The following is a 20316-nucleotide window of genomic DNA, read 5'->3' as shown; positions in this document are numbered from 1 at the left end:
TTGTCCTTCACTGGGAACCGAACACCCCATTGTAGCGCTTGACTCTGAGGGTAGCGTTGCAGAGCAGTCTAAGGCTTACTCAAGTGAGATGGTGTGGGTTAGTAATCACCATTTACCAGTACGCAGAAATAACACTCAATAATTGATTGTCCAGTCTGTACTTTGCTTTATAAAAGGAAGAGTATGTTTATTAAACACACACATTACTCAATACTATGCAGCAATTAAAAAATATACATAAGCTGTTGGAATTACTTTGTGATAGTGCATAACATTCCCATCCCTCCCGCCGAGGGAGGGGAGGCCTAGTACCACCACTCCCATATATGCACATCATCTTGCCCCCAATGCAGTAGGTTGACCATAACCCGGAGTGAGGGCCATGCCCACTGGCACCATCCCAGTGGCAACCCAAAACCTTTATCTCAACAAGCATTTAAAATGGGCACACCTGACCAGGTGACACACAACCCTGACTGAGCATCTCATACTGACCATACAGTATACACCTTGGGGGCTAACAGTCTGGGTTGTTCTTCACCTAACGCAGCAGCAAGAATATATATTTACGCATCACTTAAAATGGCAGTTCTTATCATAGTTGATAATCATTATAATACATTGCGGTAAAAGCCCCCAAAAGACCTCACAGTTATAATCACAAGATTACGCATATACAGCCAGACACCCTTAGCAGGAACGTCCAGCAACATAACCACTCTTTGCTTATGACTTCACATTACACATGTGACTTTCAATCACTCAATAGAAATAACCTTGGTAAATTTACATCTGCAATTGCACCTCTGCACCTCCAGGGGATGCCCTTCTCCAGACATCCCCAGCTCAGCCCTCCATATCTTGGTACAGTCCCTAACGCACCTCCAGCTGTAGAACAAAAGTTCCAGCCCCAGGACTCTGGCTGAGCCCTTGAGGGGTTATTTCTATGGAGTCCCCAGAGACTATGGGAGGGACTTTCCATTTTCGTGCTGCGGGAGGCTGAGTTGCTCCTGCAGCTCCATCTGCACCTTGACACACACTTCGCAGTGACACCATCCTCCTGAGGCCACCACAAGCGGAGAAAAAGCTGCTTCACCTTGCAGGCCGGTCTGGGCCTGCACGGCATTATAGGGTGCTCTTCACCCATCGCGTGCATTCTTGATGAGCGGCTCTCCCGCTGCTCCGGGGAGAACCGTGCTGCCCGTGATGGCGCCCCTGCACCGCATTAGCCCCTCGTAGGGGGGCCCGGTCACACCCAGACCCCTCCTGTGCCAGGTGAGTGTTGCGTGGCTCGGGGAGCCCACCCCCGGCTGCTCTCCTCTTTTTGGGAGCCCGGTCCCACCCGGGCACCCCGTCTTGCCTCCTTGTTGGAGAGCCGCTCGAAGACCCCACCCCCGGCGGCTCCTGCCGGCTCCCTGACTGACCAGCACCCTTGCGTGCTGCCGCTTGAGCCGGCACCTCTGTTCTGCCCGCTCCTGCGGGCAGACACGGAGACTCTTGCCAGTCCGGCTGGACCTTGGGGGAGTACAGCGGCACTCCCCCTCCTGCGAGCGGCACTCTGGGCCCGGAGTTGGGGTCCCGGCCACTCCCCCTTGGAGGTCTTCATGGGGATCGCAACAGCGCTTCTGGGCTTTGGCATCGGGGCCCAGAGTTGGGATCCCAGGCCCCCTGGCAATCTTCACTGGGTGTGTGACAGCGCTCCCCAGCTTCCTCCATAGCTTCCCGGCCTGGAGTTGGGGTCCCGGGCCCCTGATACGTCTTCACGCTCCTGGCACCCCGTTTGGGCCATTTCACGGGGAGCGAAACGGTGCTCCCGACTTTACTTCAGGTGGGGGCAGCCCCCGGGACCTGACCCACTCCAGGGACACATCTTGGACCGGCGGCGGAGCCTCACGCGCTTAGTCGTCGGTCCTCCCTGAGGTCTAAGGTCACTTACCTTCTGGGGGGCGTATCTCGGCCCCCAGGTGACAGATTTGCTCCTTGTGGGCCTCTTCTTGCTCCTGGTGGCGTGCCCCAACCCATGGGAGCACTTTTTCACCCTCCTGGTCTCAAGGAGGGTGAACTCAGCAGGGAGCTGTCTTAACTGTCTTCACTGGTTCCCTGTGCCAGCCTTTCACCTGACTCTCCTCCTGGGCCTCTCTTCTCCTTGCGCAGAGGCCCAGACTTCGGCTCCCTGGTCCTGGACTCCCCACCAGGTGCAATTCAGGGACCTAGGACAGTCAGGGGGTTCTTCCTTCCAACTGCATATGGCGCAAGGCTCCAGCGCCAGTCTTCCTCAGCAAACCACCCCCAGAGAGAGCTCCTCTTCCTGTGCAAGACCTTTTAAAAGAATTTGGAGGGGGTTGGCAGGGGACTCCGCTGACCTATCCTGCAGTGACACCTCATCTCTTTAGCCCTGCTCCCTCCTTCCTGCCCAGGCCTCTGGGATAGTTCAAAATGGCGTCGTCCAGGGGGTCTCATGCCACATGGTCTCTGAAAAGCCTCCTTCCCCCCCTTGCTGCCTTCTTTCCAGAGCAGCTTGATGCCTGGTACCAGGTGACAGCTGCTGATGGATAACCTGCAGCTCCATCCACCTTCTCTCCCTCTTGGAGTGGAGACCTTCGCCCTTGGTATGCTTGCCGTGAAGGACTGGGCCTCTGATGCTACAGTTTGGGGAGAAAGATCATTGATCCAGCCTGGCAGGGTCAGATCCAGTCAGGCTCTGGTTATGAGCTGAGTCAGAGGAATATGACATTTCTGGATGACCCATAAGCAGTACATATATGGTTTTGGACTCCGCAGAATACTTATTTTCACACAAGTTACAGTGTACTTTGGTGCGTGTCTAGAATTTGTAGGCCCTAGGGAAGTGGAACTATCCCATGTCATCCCCATCCTCCTAGGAAAATAATGGAGTGGTCCTTCAGTGAAAACAGTAAAGCACACTGACTTTTCCTTACATGTTTCTTCCCATTGTGTAAAGCCTATTCCATGTCACCACCCAGCTCTGCATAATTCCTGCCACACCATTCTATCTGTACCTGCTCCTGGGCTGTGCGCACCGGGAATCTCCCCTGCGCAGCCCCTGCAGTTGTGCACACACATGTACACACGTGTCTGCATGTAAGCAGCCCAGTGCCCCTTACTCTGGCTGCAGAGCAGAGGCCTACTCTCACCAGGGGGATACCAGTAAAATCCACATGCAGTCTCTTTCATCATGAGCTCACTGTGGGTGAGTCCCAACTTATGAGGCTCTCCCGCTGGGACGCTCAAGGGCAGCCATGCGCTTTAGAAATTCTTTTTCATTTCATTTCATTTCCCACAGTAAACGCTCAATAATTAGGTGTTAAAAAAGCAAAAAATCCGGACGGCTCAGATGGTCATAACCACCTTCTAACAGATGACAAACAACATAGCTTCCAGCTGAAAGAGTGCTTGTTAAACCAAAGGCAGTGGACAGGATTTGCAGCCCTGAGTGCGTTCAGAAAGCCAAACAAGCAGAGGCAAAAGAAAATGTAGTGCACCGAAACTAACATATATTGCCTATATTGAAACGATACATGTAATAGGGCCAGTCTCCAGGGCGTGACCAAAACAGCAAAAGGAGGGACAAATGTAAACTATTCATCAACGAAAACAACGGGATTTCGAAAGGCACATGAAGGAGCGAATGAAAACGGATGGGCATGCTGAAAGCCCATACAGTAGATATCTCCATGTCTCGAGAGACAGCGCATGCGCTGCCTAGGCGAGACCGAAAAAGAGCCAAAGAGAATGTCCAAAAGTGCAAAAAAAATTAAACTTCCGTATCATGTTCAACCTTGATGCTGTCCATATGGCATATTATGAGACTAATCTTCTCTGCCGACATGCTTGGCTATGAGTGTCTGACTTCTGTCCAGAAATAAAACTGCACCTCATTGCTCTGTCCTTTGATGGTGAACACCACTTTGGCTGCAAGTTGATTCTTTTCTGGAAAAGATGGAGAAGGGTTTAAGGCCATAGGGATGCTACCAAACCTGAATTTTGCCTCCAGCAAATCTGGAAAGCAATGAAGACGGCAGGCACCACTCGGACAGCTGTAACAGCCGCAGTCTTCCCTCATAGCCTTTTTGTGTTTACCGGGCCAAATTTCCTTGTTTAAATGACCGATTGTGATGCTTTTTTATAAAAGCTTTGCTGTAAAAACGAAAAGATGATGGATGGAATGCTTGAATTTGTCATCCGCTGCCAGTCGCTCTGGCTTCATTCCAGTCCATTGTTTTTCGCTCACCATGCCACTCTACGTAAAGGCCCGCCTTTTGCAAATCAGTACCGACCCTGCTCCTCATGGGAGCAGTTTGTTGTGAACTGCCAGATCAGACCGCCTCCAGAAGGGAGCACAAGCAACCTCAGACTGGTTTCGTCCTACTTTGGACTTGTCAGAAGCGTGTAGCTTGAATTTCATGCCATACTGAGCACGGGACCCATTTTTGGATGTTCCCGTCCACACGTTTCTAATGTGTATCCTTTTCGAACTAATGCACAGTTGTTCATTGCGCCTGCTCACTCAAAAACGATCTTGCTGGTGGCAATAACATCCGCATGCCGGGTGTGTGACCTTCAGGTCCTTTCGGTCCAGTCTCTTTATACAATCTTTTTCCAGGACAAACCGGAGCTAAGGACTCTAACTGAATGACCATGCCAACCTTTAGTCCACCTTGTACCTTGAAAGAGGAAGAAAGACTCCTTTGTCTGGATACTAAGAGAGCGATCAGCTTTTAGATTGATCATACCAAGGAACATCAGGTATATGATCAGCTTTTTGTGCGCTTCTTTGGGTCAAAGAAAAGGAAGGCACTGCAGAAGCTATTCATCTATCAATGGCGAGTCCTCTGCATTAATATCTGCTGCACATTGGCTAAGAAGCAGCCTCAAGAAGGCCTGTGGGCTGATTCCACCAGATAAAAAGCTGCTACTACTGCGTTAGCACGTGGAGTGCCTGTCATGGATATTTGTCAGGCTGCTATGTGGGTATCGGAGCACGTGTTCACGAAGCATTACCGCCTCGACAGGTAGAGGGGGCATTTTGCCTGCATGTTTCTGCAGGACTTGTTAGCTTGAGCCATTGCATAGACCCACCAATTTGGGAGGTACTCACTTTGGTATCTATCCCCAAAGTGAGGAATCTGTGGGTAGGAGTATCCATCAGAAGAACAAGTTAATTACCGTAGGTAGCGCTCTTTCTGGAGGATACTTTATCTAAACGCAGCTTCTTCACCACCCTCCCACCTCTATGATATGGGCCCTATTATCTCAAAAGGTCCTAATCTAGGAATCTGCATACTGGTTCATTTGACCCCATCGCTGCTAGGCCTTTCCCCGTCTGTGCTAAGCCTTTTTTTTGGCTATTTGGTGTAGTGCGCGCTTAGGCCCCTGTAACTTTTTGACCACATAAGGTATCCACGCCAAATTTGTGTCCTTTTCTTCTAACATCATTGGGATTGTAAAGGTACCCAGGGTTTGTGGATACCCCTGGAGGGGTCCCAGAAATTAGCCAAAATACAGCTAAATTTTGTGTTTTTTGGGGAAAAAAGGGCTGCAAAAGAAAGCGTCTGGGTTTTTCCCTTCAAATGGTATCAAAAAAGGGTTTGTGGGGCTCAAATCACCATTTTCCCAACTTTTAGGGAATGACTGACTTTTGTCAGAAAACTAACTTTTTTTACACAGTTTTGGCATTTTTCTGGGACGGAGCCTATTTTTGCTATTTTTTGTGCTTTCAACCTCCTTCCAGTTAATGGGAGAAATGGGTATGAAAGCAATAATGGATCCTGGAAAGCTATACATTTTAGAAAAGTAGACAAAATTCTGAATTCAGCAAGGGGTCATTTGTGTAGATCTATCAAGGTTTCTTTATAGAAACTAACAGTTAAATATAGGAAAAATTGAAAATTAGTTGGAAAAAAACAGCCTTTTGTGTCAACGTTGTCACTTGTTACTTCTTTTAATTATGACAGCGCTTTGAAAGCAATATACTGTTACATCCGCTGGACCTTTCTGGTTGTGGGGATATATAGGACTTGTAGGTTCACCAAGAACCCGACGAACCCAGAGTCAAAAACTGAGCAGCAATTTGCAATGGCTTTTTATTATGTACCGGGTATATATCAATTATTGTGGGAAAATGTATACATGGAAAAATGGGTATGAAAGACACCTATGTATTTCTGAAATGGGAACAAATTATAGAGTTTAGAAACGGTAGATATTTGCACATTTTCGAAATTGTGAATACTCATACTAGCATGAGAATTATCGGTCATTTTTCAAAATGACTTATTTTTTACAGTGTCTTTCATTTGGAAGGCAGAAATGCATTGAAAGTCAATAGGTAATAACAGTTGCATTACAAATCTGAATTACCCTAAGTCTCCCGATAAAAATGGTACCTCACTTGTGTGGGTGGGCCTAGTGCCCGTGACAGGAAACGGCGCAAAATGCAACGTGGTCACACCTCAATTTTGCAGTGAAAAATGACCCTTTTTTGGCAAAGTGCCTAGCTGTAGTTTTTGAACCATAGCTCTGCCGGCACCTAGGGAAACCTATCCAACCTATACATTTTTGAAAACTAGACACCCAGGGGAATCCAGGATGGGGTGACTTGACTGGCTCTCATCAGGTTCTGTTACCCAGAATCCCGTGCAAACCTAAAAAATTGTCAAAAAAACACATTTTCCTCATATGTCTGTAGTGGAAAGTTCTGGAATCTGCATGGATCCACAAAATTCCACACACCCCGCATTCCCCAAAGTCTTCTGAGAAAAATGGTACCTCACTTGTGTGAGTAGGCCTAGTGCCTGCGACAGGAAACGGCCCAAAATGCAAGGTGGACACACCACATTTTCACAGTGAAAATTACCCTTTTTTGCAAAATGCCTAGCTGTAGTTTTCTTAACCCTACCTCTGCCGGCACCTTGGAAAACCTACCAAACCCACACATTTCTGAAAACTAGACACCCGGGGGATTCCAGGGAGGTTTGGCTTGCATGGATCCCCCCAACGTTTGCTTACCCAGAATCCCCTGCAAACCTCAAATTTAGCTGAATAAATCACTTTTTCCACACATTTTTGTGTGGGATAGTTGTGGCATCACCGGGCTGACACAAATTTCCTACCACCCAGTGTTCCCCCAGATCTCCTGATAAAAATGGTGCCTCACTCGTGTGGGAGGTCCAAGTACCCGAGACAGGCAAGGGCCCAAAACGTATTGAGGCGACATCAAAACTGCCTATCACAAAACAACCTGGTTTTACAAGGGGGTCACCTGGGTTTTTGGCCCCGTGACGGTCACAGTCAAGGTTATCTCGAGGCAACGCCAAAGCATTATCAACAAAATGCAGCATCCGAAGCAAAAGTAAATACCGATCACGACCCATTGCAGGAAATATGGCCCTGCATCACCACTAAAGGCAGGCAGCACCGGCTTCACCTTGTTTGGATCAACCCAGAGTCCAGCACTTCCGTAGGAAGCCTAGCAGCCTCAGGCTGTAATCCAGATGCCTCTTGCACCATCTGCATATCAGTGTCCTCCTCTAAAACAGGCCCTTCATCCGCACTGAGAGTAGCTACATCTGCACTGAGAGTAGCTTCATCATCCGATGATTCCATGTGGAGAGAGAACTCACTGCCTAAATCTTCCCTTCCCTCCTCTCCCTCAGACGCTCTGTCAGTCTCATAATCCTGCTCAGAGGAAGATTCAATAAGCATACCAACAACCTGCTGAGCAGTAATTCTAAGGCTAGCCATAATGCTTACTAATAAAGGTAACAAGTCAACAACAACAAACTCTTTGTAAAAAAAAAATTAAAAAAAATGTAGCTTTATCACAAAGACCTATATACTCCAACACTATACCACTCACTTGCCAGAACCAGCTAGACTCACCACCACATACTCTGCACAGACACAGTAAGGACCAACAGTGTCCCACTAAAAAAGAAAAAAAAAGAAAATATGCTGCTATTATGACACCACTTACAAAAAATTAATCCATGCATGACAATAATACTCTTTTGGTGTAAATACAAGAAAAATGTTTTTCTTACCAAAAAAATGCAAATACTCAAAACTGCAAAACAACTACTACAGAAACTGCAAACAGGAATCAAAAGCTTTACACTAGAATAAAAAGGAGAAAAAAAATTACAATCACATATGCAAATAATGCACCAGTCCACACGCAATCCACCAGCCAAGCTAAGGGATAGGTGGGCCTAACAGTATAAATAAAATATTCACCCCGTAAAAGGGGAGTAACCCTTGCCCAAGTGGCCATTCCCAACACCAAAATTTAAAAAACCCTGGTGTCTAGTGGCTTCTGCCCCTCTTTGGCAGATGGGCATAAAAACATACTGCTGATCTGCCACCCAAAGAGGGGAGAAATGGCTCCAATCATTCTCCCACAAAGGGGAGCAACCCTTACCCAAGAGGCCGCTCCCCAACATAACAAAAAAAAATCCCTAGTGGCCATATAAAAAAAGAAATCCGCTAATCTGCTCCCCAGGGGCGCACAAATGGCCGAATTAAAGCTCCACAAAGGGGAACGACCCTTACCCAAGGGGCCACCCCACAAATTAATCCCTTGTGGCCTAGTGGGCCACTCAATAAAAAAAATGGCGAGATCTACCCCCATAGGGGGACGCAGACAGCCAAAAACATTGCTCCTAAGGCGGAGTGACCCTTGCCCAAGGGGCACTCCCCACAAAATAATCCCTGGTGGTCAAGTGGGCCACTAAATAAATAAATATGGCGAGATCTGCGCCCCCCAGGGGGCAACCAAAAACAATGCCCCCAAGGGGAGCGACCCTAGCCCAAGGGGCCACTCCCCATAAATGTATCCCTGGTGGTCTAGTGGGCCACTTTAATTTTAAAATAATGGTGCGATCTGCCCCCTAGAGGGGAGACACAGCCAAAACATATTGCCCCCAAATAGGGGAGTGACCCTTGCCTAAGGGGCCTCTCCCCAAAACACAACAAGCATTGGCATAGCCTATAGGTCGCGCCTTTGGGACCTTATAAGTATTTAGTTATGTAGCACAATATCCTTGGTGCAACAACATTACCTGTTGCATGGTTAAACACTTATAAGGTCCCAAAGGCGAGACCTATTGGCTATGCCAATGCTTGTTTTTAGTGAGTCTCTGGCGAGTTGCATGAAATTAATTTACACAAGGCAGTAAATTTCGTATTTACAGATAACCTAAAAATATATGGTTTTAGTGCATTTGGCTGGCTGCGCTCCTGGTTTGTATTTTTGCCCCAAATGTTGACTGAACCATTTGGTTTCCTTTTCAGTATTCGTTTACATTGACCCTCGTTGTACCTTGGAGACCCCACGCAGTACCTTGTAAAAAAGACCTAGACCTATTTTGACCTTTCCCTGTCTGATTAAATGATTGATATAGGTTCCCAAGATGCTGCTGCCATTGTTTTAAAGTAGAAGAGGTGTATGTGAAAGACGGCTTAAAATCAAATTGTGTAGTCTGTATCTGCTCGTGCCTTATAATTGCAGCAAGAAATGTCAAATGTCAACGAGCTGTAGAAAAACATGGGCGTGACGAGATTCTGCATGGCTAATTAATGTGTTTACACGTGAGATTTCTAGACTACAGACCCCTTTGTACATGCCGCACTGTTAATGTTCAAAATACCAGGTAGGTCTTAGTTTTAAGAGTATACTGCTCAAGCCCTTACAGCAAGAAGAGTATTGATTGCTGAAAACCTTCAAACACATTACAGCGCTAATTGAAAATATGGTGTTGGCATTACTACATTCCACAGGAGTAACTTACAAAACTAGCATTGAAAATGGTTGAACCGGTCCAGTCGAGTAACTAAATTCTTGGTTGTTTAACAGTGCCCCCGGTCAGTCTGAGGCGCTTTAAGTTTGACATTAGTAAAAGAAAAGTTCTAATACCATGGTAGCCGAGTGAGTGGGAAGGAAGCCTTGAGGTGTCTAGGATAGCCCTCGGAGTCTGGTTCCTGATTGTACCCTTCCTGAATGGCACAGGATTAGTGAGGCCTGGCCATAACTAGCACTGGAAATGGGCGAATAAAACCTATTGAAAGGAACCCAAGGGTGAGATAGTACCCGTCCTTTCCTGAGGCCTGGATTGTACATGGGCAAGCCAGCCCTGCGGGTGTCTAGCATTCACTTTAAATTCAGACGAAACAGCATTTTCCCAAAAATAATAAAAAGTAACAGGTCAAGTGTCTTTATTTCGTATATGCATATAACTGCCAAGTGGCCCAGTGACGCGTGACACATTTCTAGCTAACAGAACTTTGCCTGTTAGGACATTTTTCAATGTACAGACATAATACATTTATTTCACCTGTCGCATATTCAATCAGGCAAGCTAGTACGTGCTGTGTTCTCAGACTAATGGCCCGGTGCCGTTCAGCAGGCTTTACTGTGGTAAAACTACCTCTTTGAGCAAGCCATGTGACCGCTTACCCCCACCCATTCACCCTCCACACACACACTAACTAAAGCGCAGGCGGAAAATCAGAAAACTAGATCTCTAGGACCCAGGGGTTTAGTTATAATAATTGGGTAATCCATTCAGCATGATATACGGCTGCCTTTATTTACCTTACTAGATGCCCTCTGGTTGCATTGGGGCCCATGGCAAACTTGCTGTGTCACTGCTCAGCCCCCGGACTGGCTCAATTGCAGGGTCACCAGCCGTCTGCTTTGAGAGCTGCATGCTTTTCAGTTAATGGCGCCGTTTCTGGTTTCATTTCTGCGAGACTGATGAAGGTCAGTGTGAGTCATGATCTTGTTTGTTTCTTTACGCCCAATGAAATACGGACTTGGTTCAATTGTACAGTTCAGTGATTTGCCCGCTATTCTTCCACCTCAATAGACTTTTTAAAAGATACAGAGACTGGCAAAAAAAATACAACTAAACATTCACTGCTTTGAATTCACAGGAAAACGTTGAGTAGAAACAAATGTGGGATTAAAACGTGAATGCTTTGCTTTCTGTAGTTTCACATTTGCGTCTAATAAAAATTGCAGTTGCTAGCTTTGATTTGTTACTTCTGCGGGGGGTGGAGGAGGGGAGGGGGCTAGTTCCTGTTTATGTGAATGGGTAGATATGGTCGTGATCTCAATTAAAGAACAGCGTGGTGAGTGCGAGCATGCTGGAAAAACGAGCAATGAAAATCCTAAAATGTGCAGTGCGGTGTACATAAAGCGGCCCCTGTGCTGGTACAGATGCAGAGGCAAAGTAAACAAGCATTGGCCGCGCTGCCGTGAAAGTGACTAGGCCCGTGAAAGGGATCGCGATCAAAGACAGATGCCGGCTGCGCGCGTACACGCTCACGTAAACGCGAGCGTTAGGCCACCAAAAGCCTGTGGCAGCACTTTGAAAACCCACACACTAAATTTCTCGCAGAGCAGCGCATGCGCTGACTCAACGAGACCTAAAAAGGACATTAAAAAAATATCCCTGGTGGCCCAGTGGGCAACTATACATAAATATAACTTTTAATTTTTAGGCGATCTGCCCCCCCAAGGGGGCAGAACAAAGTAAAAAGATTTCTCCCCCAAGGGGAACGACCCTTGCCCTAGGGGCCGCTCCCAAAAACAAAATGGCCATTTACAAAACAAATAAAACATCCCTGGTGGCCTAGTGGGCACATATACATACACAAGTATTTAAAAATAACAAATAATAATCCCTGGTGGCCCAGTGGGCACCTATACATATAAATGATGCCCAATCTGCCCCCCCCCCCAAGGGGGGCAGAACAAAGTACAAGCATTGCTCCCCCAAGGGGAGCGACCCTTGCCCAAGTGGCCGCTCCCCAAAACAAAATGTCCCTTTAATTATTTTTATTTTTTTAAACGCCCAATGCGCGATCGTGCAGCAGGAATGCCCGTTTTTTAAAAGACATCGGAGGAAAAGAAAACCCTTCCTTTCCTCCGGTGCCTTATAAAAGTATCCCCCACTCTCCCGAGGAGAAACTCACCTCCTCTTCCCTGGATGCACTGGAAGCCAATGGCTTCCAGTGCATCCTGTATCCTCTAATGACGCAGGCGTGCTTTGCGCGCTGGCGTCATCAGATGACGTGGAGGGAGGGGGCGGGGGGCAAGGGAAGGGCTTACCCTGCCTTGCCCGGTTGGGGCAGCTTTAAGGGTGACCCACGGGGTGAGCGCCAGCGCTTCCCCCGTGGGTCCTTCTATTCAGATACAGAACACTGTTTTCAGCAACTTCAACTGTGGACTAGATTTTGGGGCTGAAATATCTTGTTTCCCAAAATCAATGTACTCCTATCTGTTTATTAAAAACATACTCCAACATCTAGTCTCTGGCCACATGAAAGCATTTAGTAAAAAGTCTCTGCATTCGTATATAGATTGCTCTAAATTCTCTCGAGATGGATTGCTCACTAACTGTAGCCTTTAGAATTTTCTGACTCCGTAAAATGAAAGCTCATGTGTGTTCATGAATTTCTGATTTAGTGGTGTAAGAGTCAACATTGGCTACTGTCTCCTATTTTCTAACTTTGGTTTCTTGAGTTAGATCGATCTGGGTTGATAGCCACTATCTTCACTACTCCCAATATACAGCAAGTCTTCTAGCTGAGACTTTCCCTTCTTTGGTAGAAGGCCCTGTTCTCCCCCCTTCATAATTAGAGGGTGAAGTTCCTTGCAGACTCATGAAAACATGCTTTACTTCATAGAAAGGGTGCTGTTGCCCTCACTGTAGATATACAGAAATATAAATGATCACTCAAGTCTTCAAATATTCACACTGGTTGCCTCTTAATTTTCAGTGCCAATTGGCTTTTGGTGGCTCAATCTACAGTCACAGGAAACTTCCAGATTATTTGGCTATTGTGATCACATTGTCATTGTTCAGGAGAAACCGTGTAACATTGAAAAATAATCTTTTTGCATCTTAAAATACAGTTTTTCCAAAAACCATCATTGTGCTGGTCTTGTCAATATAAGGACCGCCCTTTCTGAAATGTTCTTCCCTTTATCTTTGCTTAAGGACCATAAATTTGTTTCAAAGTAACAACACTAACTCATGTTTGCAGTATTGATGTTTATTTTCTTGTGATGTATCTTTCATCTTTCATCATGCTGCTCTGTTAGCCATTTTTGGCAAGGTACATGCTAATCAAAAAACTTAAAATTAGATTCATTCCAGAGATGATCTACACAGCTCTACCTTTATTGAATTGAAATGGCCTCCTTATTAAATACCAGCTGGTCTCTTTGAAGCCAGTGGCAATAATGTTTGAATGGAGATATTTTATTTTATTTTGTCACTCCAATCTTGCTCCATTTTGAGGTTTATGAGATTTCCTATCCCACACTCAAAGCTTCTGCTCCAATGAAATGTTTGAAAAATATTTTTTTTCACAGATCCATACTCATAGTATAACTACGGGCCATTGTAACTTCGAAGAGCCCATATTTGAGGAACTATTATTTGTCTAATGTGTCTCCATATACATTTGTGCGATGACTGCAGAGTGAGGGCCTCAATAACAGTAAAGTTTGTCTGTTTACATGACAAGGAGGTTGATGTATTCATAGGTGCCTTTGTGTGGCAGAGGTGGATGTGTATGTACCTGTTCGTGATATTGCAGGCACTTGTGTGGAAGAAGATAGGTGTATGCCTACATGTTTCTGCCTGGTGATTTGCTTTTTGATAAAATTTGATTGGAAACCACCCTTTCTTGTACACTTTTATGCTTCTCTGTAATAAGCCAGCAGATGGAACAGAAAATCAAGTATGTAGACATAGTGTCACACCATGGATTATAAATTCTTTTTTTTCGTATACATGAGACTCTGGTAACTTCTTGAGAAAACCACTCACTTTTACTGTTTCATTTAAGCCTGTTCATTGTTTTTTCTCAGATCCAAACCACAAATGGGGACCAAGATGAGGAGCCAGGCCATGCACAGCCCTCACAACTCTTTGCTCCAAAGACTTTGGTGCTGGTGTCACAGTTGGATCATGCAGAAGTATTCCGGGTATGGCAAGACGTTCTCCAATGGTTTTCAATGATTTATTTCTCATCACACGTTTTCTGTTAATGAGACATGTCAGCGAGTACAGTCGAATGAAGTAATTTTACACAAAAGTGCTCAGTCACAAGACCACATCAGCCATCATTTTCGCCTTTCATTGTTTCATGGTTGTTACATTAGAAATTTCATTCCAGCAAATTTTTGGGGCACTGAATGGCTAACAATGCACAATATTAGAATCATCTAGTGGTTGTATTTTAATGTGTCTTACTTCAATCACCATTTTTCACTTTTAATAGCGAACGTTAAACTTGGCAGCCCCTCCATCTTTCTCTTTCCTTCCTATTCACCGACCCATTTCAAGTGTAAAAGAGGTTCATTTTATTTTAGCTGGATTCAGTACCCTTTCGTTACTAGGCTTTTTCCCCCTAGAATGCTATGCCGTTTTTGGCTAATTAGGTAGTACGTGCTTCGTAGTCCGTAACTTTTGTTTTCCACAAAGTATCCACACCAAGTTTGCATCCTTTTTTCCAACATCTTGGAGATTCTCAAGGTACCTAGGGTTGGTGTATTTCCTTGGACCGGACTGAGAAAATAGACAAAATATAGCAACATTTGGTTTTTTGGGGGGGAAAATAGGAAAAATTTGCTATACAAAAAAGTCAGATATTCACCCCCTGAAAAATGGTATCAAAGAAAGTTTTGATTTGCTAAAGTCACTATCTTCCCAGCTTTAGGAACGTGCATAATCGAATCATGAAAACTATTTTTTTTTACCACAGTTTTGACATTTTTCAAACAGGCAGCCCATTTTCTTAATCTTGGTGCTTTCAACCTACCTCCAGTTTGTTATGGACGCTGCTGTTAAACACATGGGTGACCCCAGAAAGCTATAGATTTCTGAAAAGTAGACCATATTCAGAATTCAGCACGGGGTTATTTGTGTAGATCCCTTAACGATTTTCCAAAGGAATTAACTGTTGAAATAAAAAAAAAAATGAGTAGGATAAAACATATATTTGTGACGTTTTCATTTGTATCTTGTCTCAACTGCTAATTTACGAAAGCAATATACGGATTGAGGACAGCATCCACGCCCAGAGAACCAGGGGTGAACCGGACGCTTTGGGGGTGCATTAGTGCTTCTCCAGTGGGTGATGTGTTTTGGAACCTGGGCGCGTGATCGGTCTCCTAAGAGGCGCAGAGATACACATGCCGAAATAGGAGGATGCGCCGAGTGTTTCACATGAAAATATGAAATTGCACGCACTCTCGGTGCAGTGCTCGCACGCTCTCTCTTTTATAACCACAGCAACCCAGCCCTAAAGTGCCTGCACTCTCCCTGACAAATAAATAAAGTGTATTTACTCAGTACCTGTCCTGTTCAAGAGCCGCGGACATCTAAAAGGGAAACGAGGTGCTAAGCAAATGTCTGTAAATAAGGAGGCGCTAGACTGAAAAGAGGTGCAGGAGTGGACCTACACGTCTATACAGTGAGGCTTCAGGTGTGCACATGAAAAGTCTGGCTAAAGTGCGGGGGAGGGGGGGGAGGTACAGTCCCTATAGAACACGCATTTTTCCAAGTAGTTTTGACTGTGCTCGCCTGGAAGTGTGAACATTCATCTGCCGATCCTGGGTGACTTTGTATAAAGTGACATCACGGTAGTCCAGCTGTACCGTGTATATATGTGTCGATGTCTGCTTGTGGCATGCGGGTACCTCTGGATACTCGTGTTACTGGTGCCTAGAAATGTGCCAGTATGTACTTGTGAAACATATGCACCTGTATATACTACTCTAGTGCGCCTGTACCTCCTGTCCCATATAGATGTGCTAGTGTACACATGTTAAATAGAGTCTGAGAGTGTAATATAACACTGGAGCCACCAGGTCATTATGTATGTACACGTATATATTTTGAAATGCACGTTATCTCTGAATAGTATAATAACGCGCTTGTATGACCTAGTACCTATACATCTGCTAATGTATATTTTTAAAATACGAGCACTTGTAGATATCATGAATGTCGCACTTGTGCCACCAGGTCCATATAGCTGTGCATGCATTCACTTGTTAAATAAATGGACCCTATAGATAGTGTACTATCACACGTATTTCACCTAGGCTTGGGCATGTGCAAACCACTAGTGATAGCAGGATCACACTTTATTCCAGGTGGTCCATCTAGACATGCACAGACATACTTAATACGCTGCGTTCCAAACTCTCCGACCCCCTACACAAACACCCGCAAGTCGGGCGCTGTCTTAATTTTAAAAATCTAGTGTCATATTCACTTACTTAAATAGTGGCCGCACGTCTCATTGAGGGCCGCTCTCGTTTTCGATATTTCTCAGATCTGCTCCGAGCGGTACCCGTTGTCCTTGTTCTAAAAAATAATGGTGGTTCTGCCACCATACTGTATTTGCGAGCCCTGGGAGCAACCACTGTAACCAAAGCCACAAGTGCAACGTGTGGCAGCTTCCTCCTGTTTTCTGTGCCAAAACTCGGCCGCGTCTCTCCTTCCGTGGCATGCGGCTGCCGTGATCTGGTTTGGGCAGTTGGCTGCTTCGCTAAGTGGCAGAGGTGCTCCCAGGCTCTGGCGTCTCGTTCACTGGGAGCAGCATAGCCCCATCACGCAGCGCTCCGCATGCCTGCCTTTCCCTTTATCTCTTCCCAAGTCCCGCTGCTCTCCCTGGCACTGGCCTCCGAGATTAAAATCCCAAGGGACTGCTGCTGCTCTACGCCTGGTGTACAACAATCAGCTTCACCCTTGAGGCCAGGGAGGGCTGCTGCCGATGGTGAGTGTCCGGTTTCAGGGCATTAACCTTGTCAGAATGTAAAAGCCTCCGATATTAAAATAAGCTTGCATGTTTCATGTTTTTAGGTCTTGCGCCTAGCGTTGCAGTGCGTAGCAATGCTCGTGCAGCGCGAGACCTTTTGTACGGGGTTCTCAAAGCTGACCACACGCTTGTGCGTGTGGTTTTGCTTTCCCCGTCTGCCATTGGCTTTTGCGTGCTTTTTAAAAAAGAATGCAGCACGCAATTGGACAAAGGTGGGCGCATGTCCTGCCTTTGCTCCACCCATTCCCTTCCGTGTCTAGGACGCGCATCACCGCGCGGCACAGACGACAGGCTCCCTCGCACCCCCCGCTCCTCTGTGTTGCGCGCGCACCACTGCTTTCGATTCCCGCGTTCGTCTCCTCTGTGGTGCGTGTGCACCAAAGGTTTCGATTCGGCGCGTGTTTGGTAGGGTGCCAGGTTCGATTAACTCCCTTTGCTGGAGCTGCCATCTCTCGACAAGCAGTGTTTCTGGGCAACGAAGGAATTTCCCTGCTCGCTTAATGGTTAAAGCTCACACTGCATCCACAGACATCTCGCAGGGCCTGGGTGCAACTTGCATTCCATCTCCTGATTTATATCGGCAGTATGCGAGCGAGAAATAGAACTCCAGCAGAACATCTATTCACAAACTCGCACAAGCACCCAAAAGCAGCAAGGCAAACAATGCGCACGGCAGGCACAGGTAATCCTGTATCTGTGCTCTACCCGCTCCCGTTTCAGAAACAACTTGTGTTTCCTAGCATCACTTGTTCTTTCTATCAGAATCATTCACAATTGCAGTAAGCACACCCACACTCGGCGGCATATCTTCTCTCCAGACCTTCCAGGATATCGCGATTGTGCAAATAGCGATTTTTGTGCAAATAAAGCTAAATTGTGCTATGTCCTCAAATTCTTGCACAATGACCACAAGAAACATGTTTTAAAATGTCCCCTTTCGTAAATGCTGCCAAGCCAGCGGATCATCGTGTCATGCATGCCTCTGTGCATGCTGCGTCAGAAAAGTTGCAACAGAGGTGCACAGCCTGGACAGATACCGCTGCTCAGCAGCAGGCGCAGGCTTCAAGATGGCACAACAAGGAATTTCTGCTCGCTGCCCTGGCCCTGCTGCAGAGAAATGGCCTCCCCTCCTGCATGCACTCACCTGCTCGAGGAAGACAGAGAGGCAGCAAGAAATGCTTCTCTCTTGTGTTTTGAAATCTGCTCAGCTGACCGCAGCAACTTGCCAGGGTAATATGGATATATAAAAGCACGGTAGTAAGGTTTAATTGTTTACCCATCAGGCATATGTTTATTTTCTGCTCATGTGCGCAGATAAAATACATGAGAAAAATAAAAGTAAAATATAAGAAGCAGGGGGCTCAGAGTATGACAGATTTTATTTAGATCAAGCGTGCAAATGCGCTGCAGCTCCTTTCAATTGGAGCGGTGTGGAGCAGGGTTATCGCAAACATTTTAATTTAACATTGTGAAAAGAGGAGTAACAGCAGCCTGACAACATCACAGCTGGAGGCCACATAGCACGTGTACTGTCATGTAATTCTGTACTACTGTTTTCGTGTAAAGCGCTCTGATACCACTGGGTCTAGCCAGCGCTATATAAAACTCTGCAAATAAATAAATTAGGTCAATGACAAATGGGCCTGTGGCTTCTCAGTCGTCATTTTGTACGTCCTGGAATTTGTTATGCCAGTTTTCTTCCTTAAAGTCCAGTGTATTTGACTGTAGGAGAGATATAAAAAACAAGCGTTGACAAGGCCAATATGTCTTGCATATGCCTGGACAACCAGAACAAAGGAAACGAGGGCAACGCCGAAGCAAAGCAGTGATAAACAATGGGCGGGCTCGCATGTGGTCCACTGTGTGTAAACAGCAGCAGATCTTGCTCAGCAGCCAGGGCATTGCCGCCCCCAGTGCAGGCAGAAACAACTTTGTAGACAAAGGGAAGTAGCACCCTGCCTTCATATAATGCCAACGGGCTTTACATCGCAACCGCGCTTTTGCATCCATGTGCCTCCTTTGTCCGGCCTGCTCCCTCGTTTCACTGCTGCCTTCCATATCTGACCCATGCATATTTTAAATGTCTTCAGAATACATATATGTTGCGATACCGCAATTTTTCTTTAAAAAACAAAAACACACTTCCTTTAGTTGAACTGGTGGCTGAACACGCGAGTTATTCCACAAGACATAATCATAAACAATGCAGCAATGTCTGAAATGTCAACAAATAAGGCTTGTGCATTTTCCTCGAGCAATCTGCTTAATTGCATTATTTATCCACACACTATTTTCACAGCTCAAAAGCGTGCCACTCGAGCAAGAGTGCACCGAGCGTGTCTGTAAATAGCGCTAAATCCCGAAATAACCAGGTAGCCGCTCGTGCGCCCCCTGCACGTGTCTTCTTGAGATGGGGGTTGCTTGGCCATCCCACAGCCATACTGCTGGGCTGTCAATCTTGTGTAGAGCGCGAAAGCGCTACCTATAACAGTGTTGGTTGTCCTTTGAACCAGCCCCCAACGTCTCAGTGCCCTTACCAGGCTGCCTACCAGTAAACACTGTGAGCCTGTTTACCAATCATTGGTCACACAGACTTCCATGGGTGGGCGTGTGTGCTTCTTTGCAGCCCCGCCCTCATGCTGCTGTGCCCTTTTATATGCCAGGCTCTCCTTATTTGGCCCTTTTCTTCTACGATTGACCCGGTTATGAAAAGCATAGTGTCGCCCACTTGGATTCCTCGCCTACTGCCTAGCCTATTTGCCTCCTACTACGCCTACGACAGCTGAGGAAAAAAGGATTGGAGGTAGAGTTAGCTCCTCCCCCTCTGCTTCGGCCCATCCGCTGCTGCCTTCTTCTGGTGCCGCAATTCGTCTGCGCCCCGCTTGGTCGCTGCCATTGGTTGCTGCCATTGGTTGGGCACTGGGTAAATCTAGGGGAAGTGAGGGTTTAAAACAAGTTAGCCACAAGTCTCTGTCTCATCTTATTAGTGGTTAGAGCTGCCCACTAGGTATTGGGTAACTGCGTTCTAGTGCCAGTGTCGGCGCAACATCCGTTGATTCTGGGTGAATTCCTTAAATATAAACCTAATCTTGTGTAATGTAACTGTGCTCACGCACTCCAGTGCCCTTGGGTTTAGGTAGCGCTATATAATCCTGCAACAAAGCAAAATAAAAAAGCATTTTCAATGCAATAGGTCTCGCATTTGCAAGACTTTGAGCTACTGGCATTGTAAATGACAAACCTTTTATCTATGTGTTCGTTTTGAAAACATATAAATAAAAGACATTGTCATTTACAATGCGAACAGCTTAAACTTGTTTCCATTCAGTCCAGTCAAACAGCAGCTCCACGGTACTAGCTTTCATGCAGGCAATTTGGAACATAAGAGCTCGGCATCTCAGTTTTCATTCTTGATCCCCTAACATCCAGCCGCATATTTCTCTGTCCCTCCTC

General features: G+C 46.2%; 1 protein-coding gene across 8 annotated transcripts in view; it reads left to right on the top strand.

Annotated features, from left to right (window-relative positions):
• SBF1 (SET binding factor 1) overlaps positions 1-20316 on the top strand; it is a 1208265-nt gene that overhangs the window by 273952 nt on the left and 913997 nt on the right. For all 8 annotated transcript variants that reach the window (XM_085653743.1, XM_085653740.1, XM_085653741.1 and 5 more), the window contains exon 4: positions 13904-14020. In XM_085653743.1, coding sequence (XP_085509869.1) covers positions 13904-14020 — 117 coding nt within the window. The remainder of the gene's footprint in view (positions 1-13903; positions 14021-20316) is intronic.

This window comes from Triturus cristatus, chromosome 4_1, assembly GCF_964204655.1.
Source record: "Triturus cristatus chromosome 4_1, aTriCri1.1, whole genome shotgun sequence".
NCBI lineage: Eukaryota > Metazoa > Chordata > Amphibia > Caudata > Salamandridae > Triturus > Triturus cristatus.
Note: the sequence above shows the minus strand (reverse complement) of the source record. Positions and strands in the feature narration are given on the sequence as shown.